The sequence below is a fragment of the Sturnus vulgaris genome, chromosome 28, assembly GCF_052056855.1.
Source record: "Sturnus vulgaris isolate bStuVul1 chromosome 28, bStuVul1.hap1, whole genome shotgun sequence".
Taxonomy (NCBI): Eukaryota; Metazoa; Chordata; class Aves; order Passeriformes; family Sturnidae; genus Sturnus; species Sturnus vulgaris.
In genome coordinates, this window is record NC_142270.1 from 728,587 (window position 1) to 748,335 (window position 19,749).

Here is a 19,749-nt window from a genome sequence, read left to right on the forward strand (position 1 = left end):
CACATAGCCAGTCACAAACCCAGGCTCCAATTCTGCTGACATTTGTGCATCCCTAATTCTTATTCTATATTTGCAGCACAAACAAGATCCAAAACAAGAGCAGAGCTTCCCTGCACTGTGAGCTCCTCAGTAATGAGCCCAGCAGGGATGCTCATGGTGTGACAGGTCTGTGCACACAGACAGCAGAACCACAGGAGATGAGCACTCATCTCCAGTCCTGTGATTTCCTTCTTGCCTCCCTCCACTTCTTCCTTCTCCCCTGTTTTCTCCTGATTTCTCTCTGCCCTTTCAAAGCATTAACTCTGTGATTGTGCTGTTGAACTCTTGTGAAAGGGCCTGGAGGAAAGACAATGCTCAGTGAAGCACAGTCAGACGTTACTGTCACCGGGATATTCAAAGTACTTTTCAGACATGGTGATCCAGGAAACACAGTTCATCTTGCAAAAATTTTGACACCTAGAAATGTCTTTTCCTTGCACCTGAGGCAGAACCAGGACTGCAGTGTGGGCTGATCAATCCTGCCCTTCTACAGTAGCCCTGCAGTACAGATATGCTGGCACCAGGGTTAGAAGATCCAGACCAGGCATGGCAAGGAAGATATTTCTGCAAACTATTTCCATTTTGTGACCAAAACACACGACTAAAAGGCTCTTGACAAGGCTTGGGCGTTGGCAGAATTGCTGTTCCATGGGTCTAATCCATGGTTGGGCAGATGAAACAGAAGCCCAAAGCAGAGCCAGCAGTGGCAGAAATGCTGCCCCATTCTGGGCTCAGTCCTGTGGAAAACCATTCCTCCCTCCCCCTCATTTTTAAAGCCAGGCAGCACGGAAATGCTGCTCTGTGCTGATGGCTTCTATCACTTACCACGGTGCAGCAGAGGGGCCAGAACCACCAGAGCAGAGCCAAAGCCAGCAGGAGGAAGAGGATCAGGAGGGCGATGGCCAGGATGGACCCGTCGGACTGGAGGGGAACACAGACACGTGTGACACGTGTGACACTGAGCTGTCCTCACACACATCCCCCCCTGCACCCCCAGCTGTGTCCCAAAGGCCCTTCCCCACTTACTGCCACTTTAGCCATGGTTATTGATGTCCCACTCTGTTTAATTGTCAGCCAAGGAGCAGCTTTCCTCTCTCCTCACTCATGGAATGCAGCACCTGCCCTTCCCAACCCTCCCTGCAGAGAGGCTGAGACCTCTCCTTCACTTCACAGGTTTGGCATCCATTTTCTGACCCTTGCAGATATATGAAACACTTAATTCAGATTAAAATTAATGTAACATTCCTCAGAATATTTAAGTGAAGGCTTAAAGATAGATTTGAAGAGTTCACAACACAGTGGTGGAATCATAGAGTGGTTTGGGTTGGAAGGGACCCCAAAGCCCATCCAGTCCCACCCCTGCCATGGGCAGAGACATCTCCCACTGTCCCAGGCTGCTGCAAGCCCCAGTGTCCAACCTAGCCTTGGACACTGCCAGGGATGGGGCAGCCACAATATTGGCAAGATTTCACTGCAGTTTAAGCAACTTTGCAGCTCTTCCCTCCTGCAGTACAAAATGACAGCGATGTTGGTGTTACAGCCAACTCCAAACAGAAAATTTGTAGTGATGACCATGACCCAGGTCCTCCTGCTCCTCTCAGCTGTGCTGACTCAGAGCAGCTCTGCCAGGAGCTTTCCAAGAGGTCTGAACATCCAGCACAAGGACACACAGGGAGTTTCCCCATCATTAACTGCAGAAGGTCCCCTCCTCTCTGGCTGGGACACTCCTCCAGTTAAAACTCATCTGCAATTCTCCAGTATTGATCAGCACTGCAGACTACTGCACAGGCCAGCTCAGTTCAGCTGTCCAGCCCCAGATGTGCACCAAACCAGATGTGCCTGTGCCCCTGAGCTGTGCCAGCCTTCCTGTCCCACTCCTCCCCAGGATCCTGCTGTTCCCAGACCAGCAAGGCCTGACCTAAACCTCTCTGAGATGTCCCTGCTGCAAGAGCCAGACATTTAAAGCCCCCCACCTAATGTCAAGGCCACGGTGCCAGACTGAGGACACGTCCAGGGACAGACTGACCTGTGGGTGTGAGAAATGCCTGCTTGAATCCCTGCAACTCAAGGGCCAGCTGACTCCCACCATTCCAGAATGCAGACTAATGGAAGAACAACAAGGCTGAGAGCATTTTCCAAACTCTTTGCTGGCGCAGAAAGAATTTCTGGAGAGCTTGGATCAAGACAACCTGATCTCTGACACTTGGAAGCAAGAGGAGGTAATCCATACAGGAGAAGAATTCACCCAAGGCATGTCCGGAAATGGAACTTGGACCCCAATGCACACAAAAAAAGCTCATTCGAGAAGAGAGAGCTGTACACTGGGGGCTGTTCCTCCAGACAAACAGCATAAAGGCACATCCATCATCTGCAAAATGCAACCTGCTGGTATTCAATGCTTTAGAAAATGTGATCTCAATGCTTTACTGCCTTGAAAGAAGAAATCGGGCTTTTTATGTCTAATTGTTATCTGTTCCCTCAGCCCCATATTAAAAAAAATATTTGGTCATTAAGAGTACTCTAAAATCAATTTTCAAAAATCCAAAACAAATTAAAGTGGCTTTTAAACTGTTTTCTAGGGATTTTTTTTTTGTTCGTTTTTACTTTTCTTCCCCCCCAGGAACAACCTGTAAAGGCCAATTTTTGATACCCCAGCACATCTGTTCCTCTGGTTACCTGGGTTTTGTATATCACAGCAGAGGACTAGGCAGGGTTGGAGCTGCCAGATCTTCCCAGTCTCACTCAGAATTTATCTGTCACTCTGTGCGATTAGGTTTTATACAGTTTGGATTATGTTGAGATAGAAGCTGCCACTTAGCCAAGCTGAATGATACACAGGAACAAAACTCTGCCTCTCAGATAGTTTGCAAAAGTTCCACTGGCATTTTGAGACCTCCCTCCCAGTCTTATGCAGCTGGTGAAAAACGGGCTGAAGCCTTTCAAATGTCTGTTTTAATTCTATTTTTTTTTAATCAAAATTTGGAAGAACAATGCAAATACTCATGGAAACACAGAACCATGGAATAATGCAATGAGTGTGTTTGACACTTACTAAATACAGACTGGCTATTCAGACCGGGGAACTTTCATTTTAAAAAGAGAGTTTTTACAGTAAACCAGAAGGTTTTTTCATAAGAAAAGATCAATGGAGAAAAGCCTGGCCATCCCCTAAATGCACACAGATTTTTGTGATGGGTGCTGCTGTCACAGGGATTCACCTTCCACAGGCAGATGTGGGGCTGCACACGGTGAGATCAACAACCTAAAACTGCACAACACCTGAAGAGCTGACAAGAGCCAGGCAGCAAAGGTGCTCTCAGAGCTTGTGCCAAATTACTGCAAAACTCTGGCACTTTGCTTCCTGAGAGCTGCTGGAGACCTGGACGGTGCCTGGAGCTGTTTTTTGAAGCACCTTGTTATCTTACCAAGAAACACCAATAGAAAAACCAGTGGGCTCTTTGCCTGGCCCCTCGGGGTGCTCCACATCTCGTGTTAAAACTCCCCCGTGCAGACTCTGAAACAAATCAGCTGTGGAAAAAGAGAGGAGGCTGTGCCTTGAAGACTCCTTTGCCCTGCCAGAGTCCAGCAAAGCCGAGAAAGTGCTGCCAGTATTGCTGGCAGTGGAAGCAGAGTGGAAAAGAACCTCAGGAAAATGTTGTGCAGCAGAGAGATGGCAGGAAATCTGGGGCAGGACATGTTAGAGATATTTCCTCATATATATCTAAATAGAGAGAATCTCAGAATCACAGAGTGGTTTGGGTTGGGAGGGACCTTAAAGCTCATCTTATCCTGCTCCCTTCCCATGGTCAGGGACACCTTCTGCTATCCCAAAGCCCATCCAGCCTCCTCTCAGCTGTGGAGCTGTCAAGGATGTGAGAAGCCAGGCTGGCACTGGGGGACACCAGCACAGCCCAGCTCCTGGAGAGCAGGTTCTCCTCCAGAGAGGAGGGAAGGAATGACAAAGTCTGCTCCAGAAACGTCCCTGGGGTGTTTCCTGCTGACCACTGACCCACAAACCCTGGGAGATGTCCCAGAAGGGAAGATCCCAGCCCAGAGCTTGGTGTGAACAATGAGCCAGGTGCACATTTCATGCTCAGGGAGGAGGGATGGCCCCTCCAGGCATGGTGTGCTATGAGGAAATGCCTCATGCTCAACATTCCTTTGCTGTTCCCTGCTGACATCTCTGCCCAAGACCAGGCTCCCAAATCCTGCCCTGGAAACATGGGTGCAATCATGGGGCAAGACAAAGCTAAGTCAGGATCTGTGGTACCAAGCCCCTCTTTCATCCTACACATCCTCAATGCTTCTAACGCAGAAACAAAAATAAATCTGTTCATAGGAAAACAGGAATCAGTTCACTGGAATTTCAATGGAACTACAGCTTATTCCTGAGGGCTTTCCAAAAGATGCTGCTACACAGCAGACTGGCATTTTTTGTTGTGTTTGAGTTTATTTTGTTTTGTTTTCTATAATCTTATTTTTGTTTAAGATTTTATTTCCTAGTTTCTCACTTTACTGTGCACACAGCAACAGAAACTGCTGCCCATCATTTATCACACACAGGAATTTTTTAATATAACAGAAACAATGTGGCCTAATTTCCAAAAGGAAATGAAAACTCACTGCTCTGCAGGGTCAGCCTCTGGTCCGTGTCTGCGTGGAGCTGCTTGAGCAGGAGACAAGCTCAGCAGGGGATGTGAGAACGAAGCACCTGCTTGAGGTCACCCAGCAAAGCTGATCTCAGTTCCTTTCCCCCTCTTTTCTGTGCTGGGACATGAAAATTCCCCTCTGGCAATGATTTGTTTCCCTCCTCTCCTTCCAGAGTTGAGAGGAGAGCAGCAAACACTTTTCCAGCATCTCGTTATTTGCTTTACAACCCAGTGCAAGCAGCAGCACAGCCTCCCTTCCCCACAAGCTGGACAAAGCCAGAGCAAGGGACAGTCCCAAAGCAAAGGACAATCCCAGAGCAAGGGACAGGTAAATCCAGAGCAAGGGACAATCTCTGTCCTGGGGAGTTCACACTCCAAACAGGACAAACACCTGGTGGGAAGGAGGAGTGATCACTGCACCCTGGTACAGGGGAAAATCTTTGGTTGGGGAAAGGAAATTCTCTAACCCCTGATTGCTGTTTATCCTTATGGAACTCACTGTGGTTATCTTTATAAAACACTGAACTTTTCCTCCAGCCCCCTGAGCTGAGCAGGAGAGGCTCATCACAGGCTCTGATGGGGTAAGAACCTGCCAGCATGACCTGGACACACACAGCAGCAGCTCTGGGATAAGTTTCCTTCCGAAACTGAGTTTAAATTGAAATCACATTTTCAACAGAAAAACATTTCAATAAACGAAAACGTTTTGTTTCAGAGTGCCCTGTTTCAATCTCATTACTAAGTGGGGCGCCCATGTGTGCAGAGATGCATTTCCTGTTTAACCTCAGCACTGTCACAGGGGCACAGCCACAAACTATTGCTAGGTTCTCAAATTAAAGCTTTTCAGAACTTCCATCCTGTCCTGCCCTCACCTCCAGTTTATTGGTCTCTTCTGTGACTCCCTGTTTCCCAACCCATAGGAACATGGTTTTGCAATATGACAACCACGCTTCAGGGTATTACAAACCAGCCCATGCAGCAATATCAGAGTGAAATAATCTCTGCACGTTTAACTCTTGAGGTGACTCGTGGAGCAAAACCACTCCCTGCCTGTTATACTTGCAGCATTTAAGAGAAATTTCTTGTAGAAGCAAACCTGAAATCTCGTGCCCTGGAGGTCCCACCGAGCAAGACCTCAGGTAATAACAAACGCCCAGGTCAAGGGCCCAGGAAATTCTCATTAAATGCACTCTGCAGCCTCAAAAAGCCTCTACTGACACCCTAGGGAGTGCCTTTAGGGGCACTGATCACTGGCACACCCCGAACTGTGCAGCCCAGAACAAAGCCACAATTGAGAAAACCCCACTCTGAATTACATTACATTAACACTGAATTACACTTCTTTTGAATTAAAAACAAAAAACAACAAACCCAACAAAACCAAGCCTTCAGTGAAAGGTCATTGGTTTTTACTACCAGGCTGCAGTCCTTGCTTGTTTTTCTGACTTTCTCCACATTTAAAGGCCAAATCCATCCACAATTGATTAACACAAAGGTGCAAATACCTTCATTCTTTCAAAGTGCCACAGGAAGAAAGCTGGGATACCTGGCTGTAGTGAGGCTGTGCCAGTCCCGACCTCCTTCTGGCAGCTGCAAAACCTCTCCAGGTGAAAATACCAAAGCTTTAGCTGACTCTGATGGCTCCTACATCTCTCATTCTCAGGAATTGTCAATCCAGAGAGGCTGTTTCTACCCAAAATGTGGGGGCTGCGCCCACTTCCCCAAGCCATTTATTGATCTGGTGACAGTCCCTGCTCTCCCAGCCAAGGGCTGGGTTTTGCTGTCCCTGCAGTCTTGGGTCTGAGAGCCACCAGTGCAAGAGGTCATGAGTGGTTTTTCCTCTTCTGGGAGCATTTTAGAAAACGAACAAAGACTCATTTCAATTCCTATCCTGGCTTCTCTCCGAGATGCTCTTTCTGCACAGCAGAACTTGGCCCTGCCTTCCTGGCTCCAAACACAGCCTTGGCAATTTTTTCCTCTCTTGCACATTCCCTCTCCTGCACTGCTTGGTGTGCAGTGCCTGGGCACACCTGCACATCCACAACACAGCATTTAACACTTTCCTCTCTTCCAGTTCTTCAAATTCCTAATACAGCTCCAGGAGTAAATCCCATTCCAAGAACTCCCCAGCTCCACCAGCCACCACTTGCTAATTCTTCCAGCAGGGAGTCAAAGTCCAGACGACTTTCCTGACTCTTCATTTTTGGTCTTTGCTTGTCAGGAAAGCAGCTGTCTGCTTCAGCTATGGTCTTAATGGAATTTTTGCTTCTCTGGATTAACTCCAGAGAGTCTCTGAAAATGGAGAGTTGATAGAAAATGACAGCTTTTGCTTACAGGGAAAATGGGATTTGTGAGATCACTTAGAGGTGGCAGAGGAAGGGTTTATTGTGGAGCTGCATCAGAATATAAATGGCAAAGCCTTTCAGCCTTTAAGGAGTTGCTGGCTTTGCTCCTTTTCCCACTGAACAGCCATTCCTGGGGAGCAAAGGGGGTTGGGGTTGAGGGCATGGGCACCAAGGTGAGTGTGGCACTGCTGCCATCAGGGCAGCTTTTGGAGAGGCCATTCCAGACCTGCTCCCAAACCTGACCATTCCAGACACACCACAACACTGGTGGCTTCTGGGCACAAAGGGGAGATCATATCTGGCTTTTCCCTGTGTGTTGCCATCACTTCATTTCCCAGCTCTCACGCTCCCACCTGAGCTGCAGATGGTCCAACAGACCCAATTCCAGGTCTGAAGTCAGTTAAACAATTTGGTGCTCATTTTGTATAGGGGTATTTCCAGGATTGGAGCCCTTGTAACCTTAATTAAAGACAGCATTGCAATCTCAGTAATTATCAGTATTATTATCAGTCTCAGTTTTATATTTAAAAAGGATTTAAAAACATTTAAAAACATAAAACTCTGCTATAAAAACAAAATGTGCATTTGCCTAGGAGGAACGTCCTCGATTACTGAAGCCTGAGCTACAATTTGCAAAGCAGCCACTGCATGTCTCTGCATCCAGCTTCAGATGGTGGACTGGAGCTGTGGCTGCTCAGCTGCACTGCAGATCCAGGCTCCCAGTCTGGAGTAACTGGCAGTGCCCTGAAGCACAGGCATTTCCAAAAGTTTCCTTACAGCTGTTAAATAACAGAAGATAAACAGGTATTTAATATAAACAGGTATTTAATCTTCTAGAACCTACAAATAATAATTCTAACCGTGGAAAAAAGCATATGAGAAAGGAATAATTTTTCTGTAAGAATTGTTTCTCAGGTCCTGCCTCATGTGAGTAAAACACAGCAAACCCCTATGTGCTGACAACAGGCAAATACATTTTTGCCAGTGATCAATGAACTGGAAACTAAAACTTGATGAATAAAATAAATTCCCTTCTTTTAAGGCACAAGGAAATCTTTGTCAGTTTTGGAATATAACCTCTCATGTAAGCTCTGAAAATTCTCTCCATACAATCTTGTCCTTGTTGAGCAAGGATCAAGTTGGGTGACACAAAAGCCTTTTCTCAGCTGGTGCCTCAGCCACAGAACCCTTCTGGTAGCTGATGCTGTGCTTGGCCTCTCCCTTTTCTACACAGAGACCCAGTGGCCTTTGCTGCTCAGGGACAAAAGCAGGCTGGGGACACATTTTTAAGTCTTTCTGGCATCACTGCTCTGGCTTCCCAAGAATTACTTTAAACCAGTTCAAAAGAAAATTAAAACAGTACCTCACCCATGGCCTGGACAATGTTAGGTCTGCCCACAGATGAATAAAGATGAATACATTGAAGTATATGAATGACTGCTGGGAATTCCAAAGGCATTCCTTCACTGCCCCCCCGAGCACAACTCATTTCATGTCCTGTTCCCAACAGCCAGCACTCAGCAGGAGCAGCATCTTCAGCATTACTGGGAATTACGAATTTCATCATCCTGGTCCCAGCAGGGCCTGAGTGCAGCAATTCCTCACTGACAACCCCCACTTTGGGGGTAACCCAGCACATTTCTGGTTTCCTTGCAGAGGGGCTGATTACAGCTGCTGGAATGGCAGCAGAGGGATCAGCCCAGGGAAGGAAGGCAGCAGGGCTGCTCCTTGTTCCCTGGGCAGCGGCCAGGCAGACACAGACACCTCCAGGGCACTGCCAGCCCAGCCCTGGTTCCTGTGCCAGCACAGACCTGGAGCCTGAGGCATTCCCTGGACGGCTTGGCCACATTATGGCACACGACACCTGAAATGTCACATTGCCACAAGTTCAAACTCACACTCAAGGGGGGAACATGTCCTTCACTCCAGGCAGACCCAACCTGACAGCCCTGCTGCTGCTGGAACACACATCTGGTGCTAAATCCCAGCATCCCACAGAAGCATTTCAGCAATCCAAACTTACACAGTGTGTGCTGGAGATGATGACAGAACTGGAGATGAAGCTCAGACCATCGTTCATACTGACTTGAAGAGCTGCTTCCCTGGGAAAAAACAAGAAACAAGTCAGGGCAGCTCTCTCTGATACCATGCTGTGCCATCGGCTGCTGGTGCTCAGCAAAGCCTCTTGTACAGATAATTCCCACTGGTGGTGCCCTGGCCCCTCTGCCCCTGGCCCCTGATGGCATCAGTGCCACACTCACCTTGGTGCCCATGCCCTCAACCCCAACCCCCTTTGCTCCCCAGGAATGGCTGTTCAGTGGGAGAAGGAGCAAAGCCAGCAGCTCCATGGCCTGGAAAGCTTTGCCATTTATATTCTGATGCAGCTCCACAACAAAAGATTCCATCTTTTCCTCCTACGTTTTCCTGCTGGGAATTGTGTCCTTGGGGCTGGTAATTTTACCAGCCCTCATTTCCATCCATGCTCACAGCACCACCTTTTATTGCAGCTGCATCACAATATCCCCAGATCTGTGTTCTGGCAAATCCCAAATCCAAGCCCTTCCCACTGTGGGGGCTGTGATTCCACGTTTTCCTGCTGGGAACTCTGTTTTTGGGGCGAGCTGCAGCCCCCATTTCCATCCATGCTCATGGCACCACCTTTTATTGCAGATCCGGGCTCCAGAGCACAACTGAACACGAGAGAATGGCAGCTTGGGATCCAAACAGAACAGCAGAACACAGGGAGGAGATCCAGCCCCATCTCCCCACAGGCAGAGGGAATATTGGGGCAGGAAAAACATACATGCCAACTTCCCTCAGCACAGGGGCTGGGCACAGCAGGTAGGTGTCCTCCACCACGAAAGGCTTCTCATCTGCAAAGGGAAAATAGGATTTACTGTCAAATCAGCCACACAGGCCTTAAAGAGCAAGTTTAAATAATGGTTTTATTTAAAATAAGATGGGGGTGAAGAGCTGCCTCACATGTTTGAGCCACAGCAGAGCTGAAGGTGTGGAGCTCTTTGGAAGGTCAGAGCACAGGATCACTCTGTGCAGGGGCACAGGGACAGTTGCAACAGAGATATTAAAATAAAGAAAGTTGTAGATTAAGGAAAATTCTGCAGTTTAAGGCAGAAACATCTGAACCTCAGTTAAGCCTTCCAGCCTGAATTACTCTGGTTTTAAAAGTGAGTGAGAGAAACTACCAACAGGCTTGAGAAGCAGGAGCACTGACTGACATTCCTCTTCTGTGGACTTGAGTCAGAGCTTTGTGCTGGTGAGCAGAAAAAGGGGGATCCTGGGGAACTGCCCAGCCCATTTTCCAGCTGCCTGCATGTGATGTGGCAGCACATCTGGTCCCACAGTGCTATTCTCACCCCCATTTATGACGATATCACTGACTCCCACAAATTTATGACATTGTCTCAGCACACACATGCCAAGAAAATGAAGATCAGTGTCTCCTTTTCTCCTTTGCTAACTCTGGCAGCCGAAGCCAAAGGCTTCTCCGTGCCAGCATTCACTAAAACAAAAGCTGCTTCATCTTTAAGGCCTTCACTTAGATCTTGTCAGGTTTTTGTTTCTCTTTCTCTCCCTTCCCACTCCCAACTCCCATCAGTCCATGCCTCTCTAGAAAGTTTACCAGCCCTGGGCGCCCTGGGGGAGCTCCTGGCTGCAGGCACAGTTGAGTTTGTTTGGAGAATGTTTATGCTTCCCCACAGAAATGAGCGGCTCTTTCCCTCTGCTCCAAACAAAAGAGCATCCACTTGGTTTGCACAACTCTGGCCCATCTGACTCCAGCCTGGAAAACTTCCACAGGGAAAGCAAACAAAGCAGCACCTCTCATTGCACTGGCACTGAGGAGTGTGGTGTGGTGCTGCTCTGCTGCAGGACAGGTTTCTGTATGCAGGGCACTCAGAGATGGGCTGAGGGCTCCCCACACCTCTGCCAGAGGCTGGGTGCTGTGTCCTGCACTGCTGCCAGTGGTGCTGGAAGGGCTGGGAAGGGAGGGCAGAGCTGCTGGGTTCACTGCCCTGGATGTCATTTCAGCTCCAGGCTCGGGGCTGCCCAGGGGATGGGGCTGGAATCATTTTTGCCTCCTTGGACATTTTATATAAGGGATGCCCAGGCCTTGATCACCTCCCAAACACCACAGACAGGGCTTGGACAGCCCCAGCAAACAGCTCAGTACCTCTCTTCTGAGAAAGGCTACCCACAGCAATGGGCACAACCTCCTCCTACCTGTGCATCCCTCTTGCTGTATAACCCCCCCCATATGACCCAAACTGGGTCTGGGCAGTGTGCAGGTACAGAGGAGGGTGAAACCTCCCACAACATCTGGGCTCTGTGGATGCTCTTTCAAGCAGGTACCTGATACTGCTCAGACTCCTGCAATTCTACACCCAGTGTTCCTGCACCTGAACAGCTCAATGTAGCCTGGAAAATCTTTTATTGCCAGCAACAGTGAATAATTTCTTATGCCATTAGTAGGGTGTAACCTTTTGGCAATCCAGGACTTGGAATATTTCCTAATCATAATAATAAAAGCTTCAATATATGCAGGATGCTTTAACACAATAGAGCAAGCCTCAAAAAGAAAAAAAAAAAAAAAGAGATACAAGAACCCAAAGAAGGTAACTAAAGAGACAGCAGCACTTTCTTGTAGCCATATAACCATGCCAAAATTAACAGCTTTCCCTTTGGTGAATGATTCACCAAAGAACCCACTGGTGCAATGAAATCTGACTGCAAGGATCCGTCACAGAAGGGTTTAGGAAAGCCCAACATTCCAAAATGCCACTGCAATACCAAGTGCTGACTGCAGGTCCTGCAGGATCAGCAGGATCTTGATCCAGAAAAGACTGCAAAAGCTGTTTGCCAAACTTCCCAAATATCACAAACCAACGATTTTCATCTGCTCTCCCTGTACTCACGATCTGCATTCAGCTGAATTTCACCTCAGAGATGCTCTGCCCTGTTCCTGCAGGAGAGGAGACTCCAGCCCAGCCTAATGCACCTCATCCCACGTGGAATGGCAGCTTGAGTCATCCCTTTGTCACCTCAGGTGAGCCAAAAAACCTCCTTAATTCTCTGCCCCACCTATCAAAGCTGGGTCTCTGTTCCCCCTGGCTGACTCCTCCTCTCATACCACTCTTGTGACAACTCTGCAAGCAAAGTTTGTGTTTCAAACCCATTTTGTGGGAGCTGGGAATGCAGGAAGAGACTGGAAAGCTTTCTGAGCCAGAAACTGCCTACGAGAAAGAGCCATAAATAAGAAATGTTTTGTTAATGCTGTAATGAAAACCACATTGAGATCAGCTGTAACTGCTCTGCTCTGTGCAGGACACGAGCTCTGGGTGCCAAAGCCTTGCAGAACAGAGTCAGGGGATGGGGAGCAGATAAGCACAGAGCAGTGATATCACATTCCCAGCAGTCCCTGGATGCAGGGATTTGCTCTGAGGGGTTCATGTGCCGAGCAAACAACTGCTCAAGGAGTTTGGAGGCTCCAGCAGAAGCTGGCAGAGCACTCCAGTGTTGATTTGCTTGGGGAACTGCACCATCACAGGGTCCCTCCAGGAGCCCTGGGCCAGCACAGCTCCAGCCCCAGAGCTGTCCCCATCAGCACCTGGAGCACTGGGGGAGCCTGGCAGAGCTCCCACCCTCCTCACTCAGCACAAATCACAACGCCCCTGCCTGCCCCGCGCTCATCTCTCAGTCAGCCTGGAGCTCTGCTGCAAAAAAAGGCAAAGGGATAAAAGTTCTGACCCTGCAACTTGGTGGAGGCTGGGGCAGCACTTGGGGGAAGCACAACCATTTTCTTCCTTCTTCATATTCTTTGACAAGCAATGACTTCAGCTACCCTTCAAAAGCAGAGGCCAAGCTCTCCTTGGTGCATGTTCTCACCTCGGGAAGATTAGAGGCATTAATCTAGATCTAATTATTAGATATAGATTAATTAATCTAATACTGTGTCCCTCCTCAAGGTGACAGCCCCCAGAACACCTCAGGGAGCTCCTACAGAGAGGGACCTTCTCTAGCACTCCCTTGAAAAGGGAAAAGCTGCTGCTAGAAAGGAAAAAGATTCAGTGGAGGGTTACAGTGATATGATCAGGCAGGGAAATCAGGGGTTAGAGAGTGGAACTGCAAAGCAAAACATTCCTGTGCTGAGAGTGACAGGGCTGCAAGAAAGCAGAGAGGATATCACAAGAAAAGCACTGTGCTGCCAGGAGAAATGAAAGATGGGGGAAATGGAGCAATCTGTCTGGCTTTAAAAACAAGAGACAATTCTTAGGAGACATTGGGCAGTCTGGGGATCCAGTCCCCCATAAATCCCTCTCTCTGCTGATCCCCTGTGCTGTCCTGCTCCCAGGGTCTGAATAAAGCAAACTCAGGCCAGTTTGTGCAAAAGATGGTGTTTGACCAAGCATCCAGAGCATTCACTGGAGTGCAGCAGATCCAGCCCAGCTCTGCTGTGGTGCCCGCTCCTTCACCAACCTTTCATTTCTCCATTCACCTTTAAATTGCTTAGGACAGAGCTCAGCCTCTCTGCCCAGAGCTATCTTTGCTGGCTCCTGCACAATCTGGGCAGACTCAGACATTTTAGCACCACAGAGCAGTCATAAGTCACTGCACTGGATAATTACTTTTAACTCTGTGCAGGCTGAACCCAAATCTCCCAGGTCCTGCTGCTGGCAGGAACACCCTGCTGCTGAACATGCATCTGATTACAGCTCTGCTCAGCCAAATATTCCTCATGGTTTCTACAGATGTTCCTTTTTTTTTTTTCATCCCATAACTATGAACATTATGAGTCGATGCTCTCTTCACCTGCCACTCTTCCCTGCCAATAATCCCAATAAAACCCCATTAGCTCATGCCTTTAACCTCAGCACGTCCTAGCCTTGCTCACTACATCTCATCTGGGATAATTTAAGGCTTCAGGAACTGTTGGCTTAGTGTTATCTTTAAAAATACCTCCCTCCCTGATACAATCAGAGGCAGAGAGGTTTAGGGCAAACAGACAGCTGAGCTTTCCAACCTCCATGAGGTTTCCATAAAATCCTGGTTCAGTTCTCTCAGGGAGAGTTTGAGTTGGGAGCATCAGGCAGGGGCTGCAGGTGCTGGGATCTCCCCCAGGGCAGCTCAAACCCAGCAGAGCTGTGCCAAGTCCCCACCTGGAGACACCTGGATTTGGGAGCTCCTCTCACTCCCTCAAGGAGGGGCTGCACCCAGAATTTGGGTTTGTGGCCATTTCCTGCCACACCACAGCTTCAAACAGAGCACCCAGCCAGGGAGAGTGAGCTCACTCCTCAGCTCTGCAGCATCCAGGGCACCATGGATGCAGGGCCAGAGGGCAGGACACGTGCTTGGCCCTTATCCTCACTTTCCATAGCCCTTTGGTGGGCACAGGAACACAGCTTCAAATTCAAAAAGCCCAAGGGCTGCATTAGGATAAGCTGATCTTTCCTGAAAGCTGCAATGGAATTGTGATGACAAACACCATAAAAAATAACTGGGCTGGACCTGCAGTCTGCACAGGGGGAGGAAGGATTCCTCCTCCTCCTCCACCTGAGCAGCAGGGCCCAGTGTTTGGGGTGAAGGCACCCTCACACACCATTCCCCCCTGAGACCCCCCAGACAGGCCCTGAGCAGTGGAAGCTGAGGGATGGCATTCCCAGCTCCCTTTGGATACTTCCAGGGATGAGTGCCCTGCTCCAGAGCCCTGCAGCTTCTGCTGCTCACATCCTCAGCACTGACCACATCTGAATTCAGCAAATGTCAGCCAGGGCCAGCCAAGCCAAGCTTGGTGACACAGGAATTGGCAAGTCCAGAGGGTTTCCTCCTGCAGGAGGCCACTGCAAGAGCAGTGAGCCCCAGGGCTCACTGATCCCACACAGGGCAAGCAGCCTCAAACCGCCCTGCTCCAAAGAACCAGGGACCCAGATGCTCCAAACACACTGATCTCTGATTTCCAGAGCTAATTAAGGTTCTTGCCTTCTGTATTTTCATCCCCCCATACTCATCTGCTCACACAGTGCCACCAGCAATCTGCCTCTTAAAAAATGATCCCTTCTGCATCCTGCAAATGAAAAGCTCCTCATCCCATAACTGCTTCCACAACCAGCGTGTCTGAAGGTGCAAATGCCTGCCAGTGCAGGGTGAGAAAGGAAAGCCGAGGGGATCCCGGAGCTTACTGAGGGTGACAGTGTCGTTGATCCTGAAGCTGCAGAGCACACGGTCCACGTTGCGGGCGTGGCGAAAACCATTTCCCCTCACCACGACCTGGAAGGACTCTGCCAAAACAGGCTCTGGGTTATTAGTGATGCACAGCAAGACAGGGAATGGTCATTTCGGTTTTCCACTGCTCAAACTGGAAGTTTCACGGTTGAGTTTAAAACCTGTTAAAAATGTCACTTTCACGCTCTCCCTACCTGTGAAAAATTAGGTTCACATTTTTGGTACAATTAAAAAAGTTTAAAAAGAGACAAACAGTAAAGCAAAAGGTTATAATGGTTGGGTGTTTGGCATTCAGCTAAGAGCACACCTGCTGTTTCGGAGACAGTCCTTAAATTTATTAGCCTGTTGCATATTCACAGATCCATTACACTCTTTCAAACTTTTCTACAAACTATTTTTTATATTTTTATATTTATATATATATTTATATATTTTAATATTTTTTATATTTTTTATATTTTAATAACTGTTTTACATAGCCATTTCTTCAGCTTGCTTTTTTAGAGCACGTGTGTTTTTTGGTTGTAGTTTTATTTTATTTTTTTTTAAATCAGTTTTAATTTGGGCTGTGGTCTTTAATTTCTACAGATGGTTGGTGGTAACTGGTGTAGCAGTAGCAGGTGTTTTCACTGGATGTTATCTAACTAAGTAGGTAGTTTACTTACTATAAAGATATTTTATTAGCTTATTTTACTCTTAAAGAAAACCATATCTTAAAAACCATTTCAACACCACACATACAGTATCTATTCCAATATTTGTGAAAAGCCAATACCATAATATGTATTTATAACACTACCCAATTTCAACTTGCGTTTTTAGAAGCAGGAAACAATTCAGCACAGACACACTTTAACTGGCCTGCAGTGGAAACATGAAGTTTCAAGGACACTGAGCTTTCCCATCTCCAAGTGTCCATTTTAAATGGCTAAAAGTTTTGGATGAAGAAAGGCAAAAAATCTTGTAGTGACAGATAATTTGGAGAAGTTTAAGTATTCCTTTCCCAGGTAACTGCAAAGGAAGCAGCCCCCACAACTCCTGTGACTCTCTGGGAGAGGCACTCAGCTCATCCCCACTGCAGTTTGGCTGAGGAATGTGATTTGAACACAAAATTGTCCAAGACAAACCAGGAGCAACCTCAGTACATCAGATTTAAAATCCCCAGGAGCAACAAGGAACTTCGTTTTTGTCGGTTCAGATCTTTGCCTTTGCATTTTCCAGCCCCATCTTCTCTCATCTCCCCCGAGGACCAGCACACTGTACTTGTCAAGAAAATCAGATTTGCTCTGGAATCTGGGCTCCCTTCCAGGTCTGCAAATCATCCCAGCACATCCAGGGACGCTGCTCCAGGCCCGTGGTGTGCTAGGGGACAGCTTTTGGGGAGAGCACAAGGGCTCTGTTCTGCTGAATGTTCAGGGGAAATCACAGAACTCTCAAGCTCTGGGGGATGAGGGTTCATGTCAAAGAACAGAAATCAGAGATATCAGCAGGACCATGGGGACCTGGCTGTGCCTAGGGCTGGAATGAACAGCTCAGTGCCCCCTGCATGGACAAATAATCCAAAAACTGCCCTTCCAGAACGATGTCACTGCTGAAAGTTATCCCTGCAGTGCCTTGGGTAAGTGAGCAGTGCAAGTGAGGAGTGGCCTCAGGTACCACAGAGCCCTCAGGTTTGCTCCTTGCAAACAAACAAACAAACAAACAAAAATACCCCAAAACAACAAGAAAAAAACCAACCCAACAAACCCCCCAAACAAAAAAAAAAAAAAAAAAAAAGGAAAAAACTGCCATCATCCTTCAGGATGTGCACAGCAACATGAAAACTCGAGGTGTCACAGCCACACCTGCAAATATGGATTTCAAGGACACTAATGCCATCATTTGTGCAGTCAGTGGCACTTTCATCAGTCCCAAAGCCCTAAGTGATTAAATTTACCTGCAGGGACTGTTTGCCCAAACTTGGAGAGGAGGCCCTGAACTGAGGATCCAAATAACTGATGGCATTTTAGAAGGATTGTTCCTCTTGTGAAGTCCTGGCCAGATTCTGATGCAAACAGTTTTTATAAACCCATCTGCATTTCCTCTCAGCTGCTCTGCTGGGCACAGCTGTTCCACCCCTGTCCTCCCATCAAGGCACAATGAATAGCAGTGACAAGATCAAAGCACTTAGAAAGTGTTAAAGATGGTTATAAATGAGGATTATAATCCATCTTCTGGTTCTATAAGCATCGTTGTTTATCACTTGCATAAGTATGCAAATATCTTTTCAAGTGCAGCGCATCTACTTCAGCACAGCTGTAAGACAGACTGGTTTGACAGAAGAACATTTATGCAAAACTTTTGAATTCAGGCTTTTTCTGTAAGAAAATCCCATTTGACATCACTTGGCAGAAGTGGGACATATGCAAACTACTCTGAGGTGAGAAAGAAATTCTCCCCCAAAAAAGGGGAAATATTTAGCTCCCGGTAATTAGTGAATCTTGCACTCTCCAGCAATTAGAGATGAACTGAAAATTGTATTTTAGGCACCATGGAGAAGCGTGGCCTCGCTCATACTTACCCCCTGCACAGATACTGGAAGGCTCCGCTGCCAGGATTTCTATACAGGACTTCTTCAAAATCTAAAAGAGACAAAAAGTCGTCAAGTTCTCCAGCCTTGTTTCCCTGGAAACAGAGCTGTGAAAGGTGAGTGAGCACGGTTTTCACACAAACATTGAACTCATTCAGCTCGACTTCCCACTCTGAATCCCCGGGAGGTGTCACTGCTGCTGGTGAGGGTGCCAGGGTGAGGGGTGCCAGAGGATGTTCCCCCTGTCCCAGGGCAATCCTGGCTTCGTGCCCAGCATTCTGCACCCCATGATCTGAAATTATTCATGTTCTGCAGCCCCAAAGGGCTGTGGAGGCACCATCGCTGTCCTCTCTTTGCAGCCACACCTCCCTCTCCAAAGCTACTCCAGACTCAAAACTCCAAATCAAACATCACAAGTTTAAGCTAAACTGTTTAGCTTTGCACAAAAACATCTCAGAAATCCTGACAGAGCCACTTCTCAAGTTTCACCCGAGGGGCAGTGACTTCTGTTTTTCACCTGATTTATGCCAGCTCACCTGAGGGCATCCCCAAGGCTGCTCTGGCAGCCTCTGGCTTCAGACCAAACGCACAGACAATTCTTCTCCACTTAAGCCAGGCTTAACTGAGGCAGAGTGTCCCTGGGAGGGCTGTCCCTGGCTCTGAGCACTTCACTGCAGTGATTTACACAAACAGGCTCGGCCAACACTCAAGGCAGAGGAGCAGCCTGGAGCTGGACACTTTTTATTTATTCCCTCTTGGTTAGAGTTCCTCAGGCTGTTCCCTGCAGGCTGCAGCCTCTGCCCTGCTCTTCCAGCCCCAGCTCCCCCTGCACAGTGCCAGTGCCTGCCACCCTGGCACAGAGCTTGAGGGGCTCAGCCCCAGCCCCTGCACGAGACAACACTGAGCAAAACCCAGCTCAGCTCCAAGAGGCAAGCAAATGTCAGCCAAGCATCATTTGGTGACTCAAACCCAACATGAAAACTATTTTCCCAACTTTAAATTGAAACATCTGTAAGGAAAGAACAACAACCAATATAATAAATTGTGTAAGGAAAAGATAACTTTTTTCTCCACAGTCACAGCTCTCTGCCTCAAAGACCTAATTGCAAAAGCTACTCATGGAGCCAGGCTTTGATTTTTTAAACATTTAAACAGAAGTTTGAGTTACTCAGAAAGCAGGGCTGAAAGTACCAAGAGACTGGAGGAGGCAGGATGGTCTGAGCTGGTGGCAGCCTGACAGGTGAGGAGAGAGAAGATTTGCAGGAGCAAGGTTTTACAGGAACTGTCAAGTGGAAAAAAAGATAAAGTCAACAGTTGAGAATAGAACTGAGAAGCCATAGAATTTTAAATAGACAGAATAAAGAAAAACACAGAGAATGTAAAATACAATCACTACTTTTTTTTAATGCAGTAAAACCCCACATGATAAAATTGGAGATTAATGACTTCTACTCAGCTATTTGCAAACACTGCTGCTGTAGGGCAGCTCGGAGAGAGAATAGCAGGTGTCTCAATTAGATGATGCAGATGTCCCAGTCCAGTCTAATCCCTTTACATGACTATAAAAAACTGGCCTTGAACACTTTTATGATGCCAATTGCAATATTTATTTTGTTTTAGATTAAGTTTCCAATGCTCTGAGCACACACCCTTACTTAAAGTGAACATCAGGCAGAATTATTGCAAAAGGCAGAACTATTGCAAAAAAATTCCTTTATGTTTCTTCCTCATTAAAAGTACATTCAAAAAGGTTTCAGTGTCTTCATTGTAGAATATTTCATGGGATCTGTCATTTTCTGAGGGCCTGGGAGGTCACTGGGCCCTTTTGGAAACCAAGGGAAGAAGGGGAGTGAAATTCTGCAGCCGCTGGGAAGCTCTCAATCGATATTCTGCTCGCAATGAGCACACAGCC

At 47.5% G+C, this 19,749-nt stretch overlaps 1 protein-coding gene across 1 annotated transcript in view; it reads right to left on the bottom strand.

Moving 5' to 3' along the window:
• Nucleotides 1-19,749, bottom strand: part of ANTXR1 (ANTXR cell adhesion molecule 1) — a 72,977-nt gene that overhangs the window by 33,538 nt on the left and 19,690 nt on the right. Inside the window, exons 9-13 of the mRNA XM_088179909.1 lie at nucleotides 17,829-17,889; nucleotides 15,226-15,324; nucleotides 9,837-9,906; nucleotides 9,057-9,135; nucleotides 865-960 (exon numbers count right to left, since the gene is read on the bottom strand). Coding sequence (XP_088036035.1) covers nucleotides 865-960; nucleotides 9,057-9,135; nucleotides 9,837-9,906; nucleotides 15,226-15,324; nucleotides 17,829-17,889 — 405 coding nt within the window. The remainder of the gene's footprint in view (nucleotides 1-864; nucleotides 961-9,056; nucleotides 9,136-9,836; nucleotides 9,907-15,225; nucleotides 15,325-17,828; nucleotides 17,890-19,749) is intronic.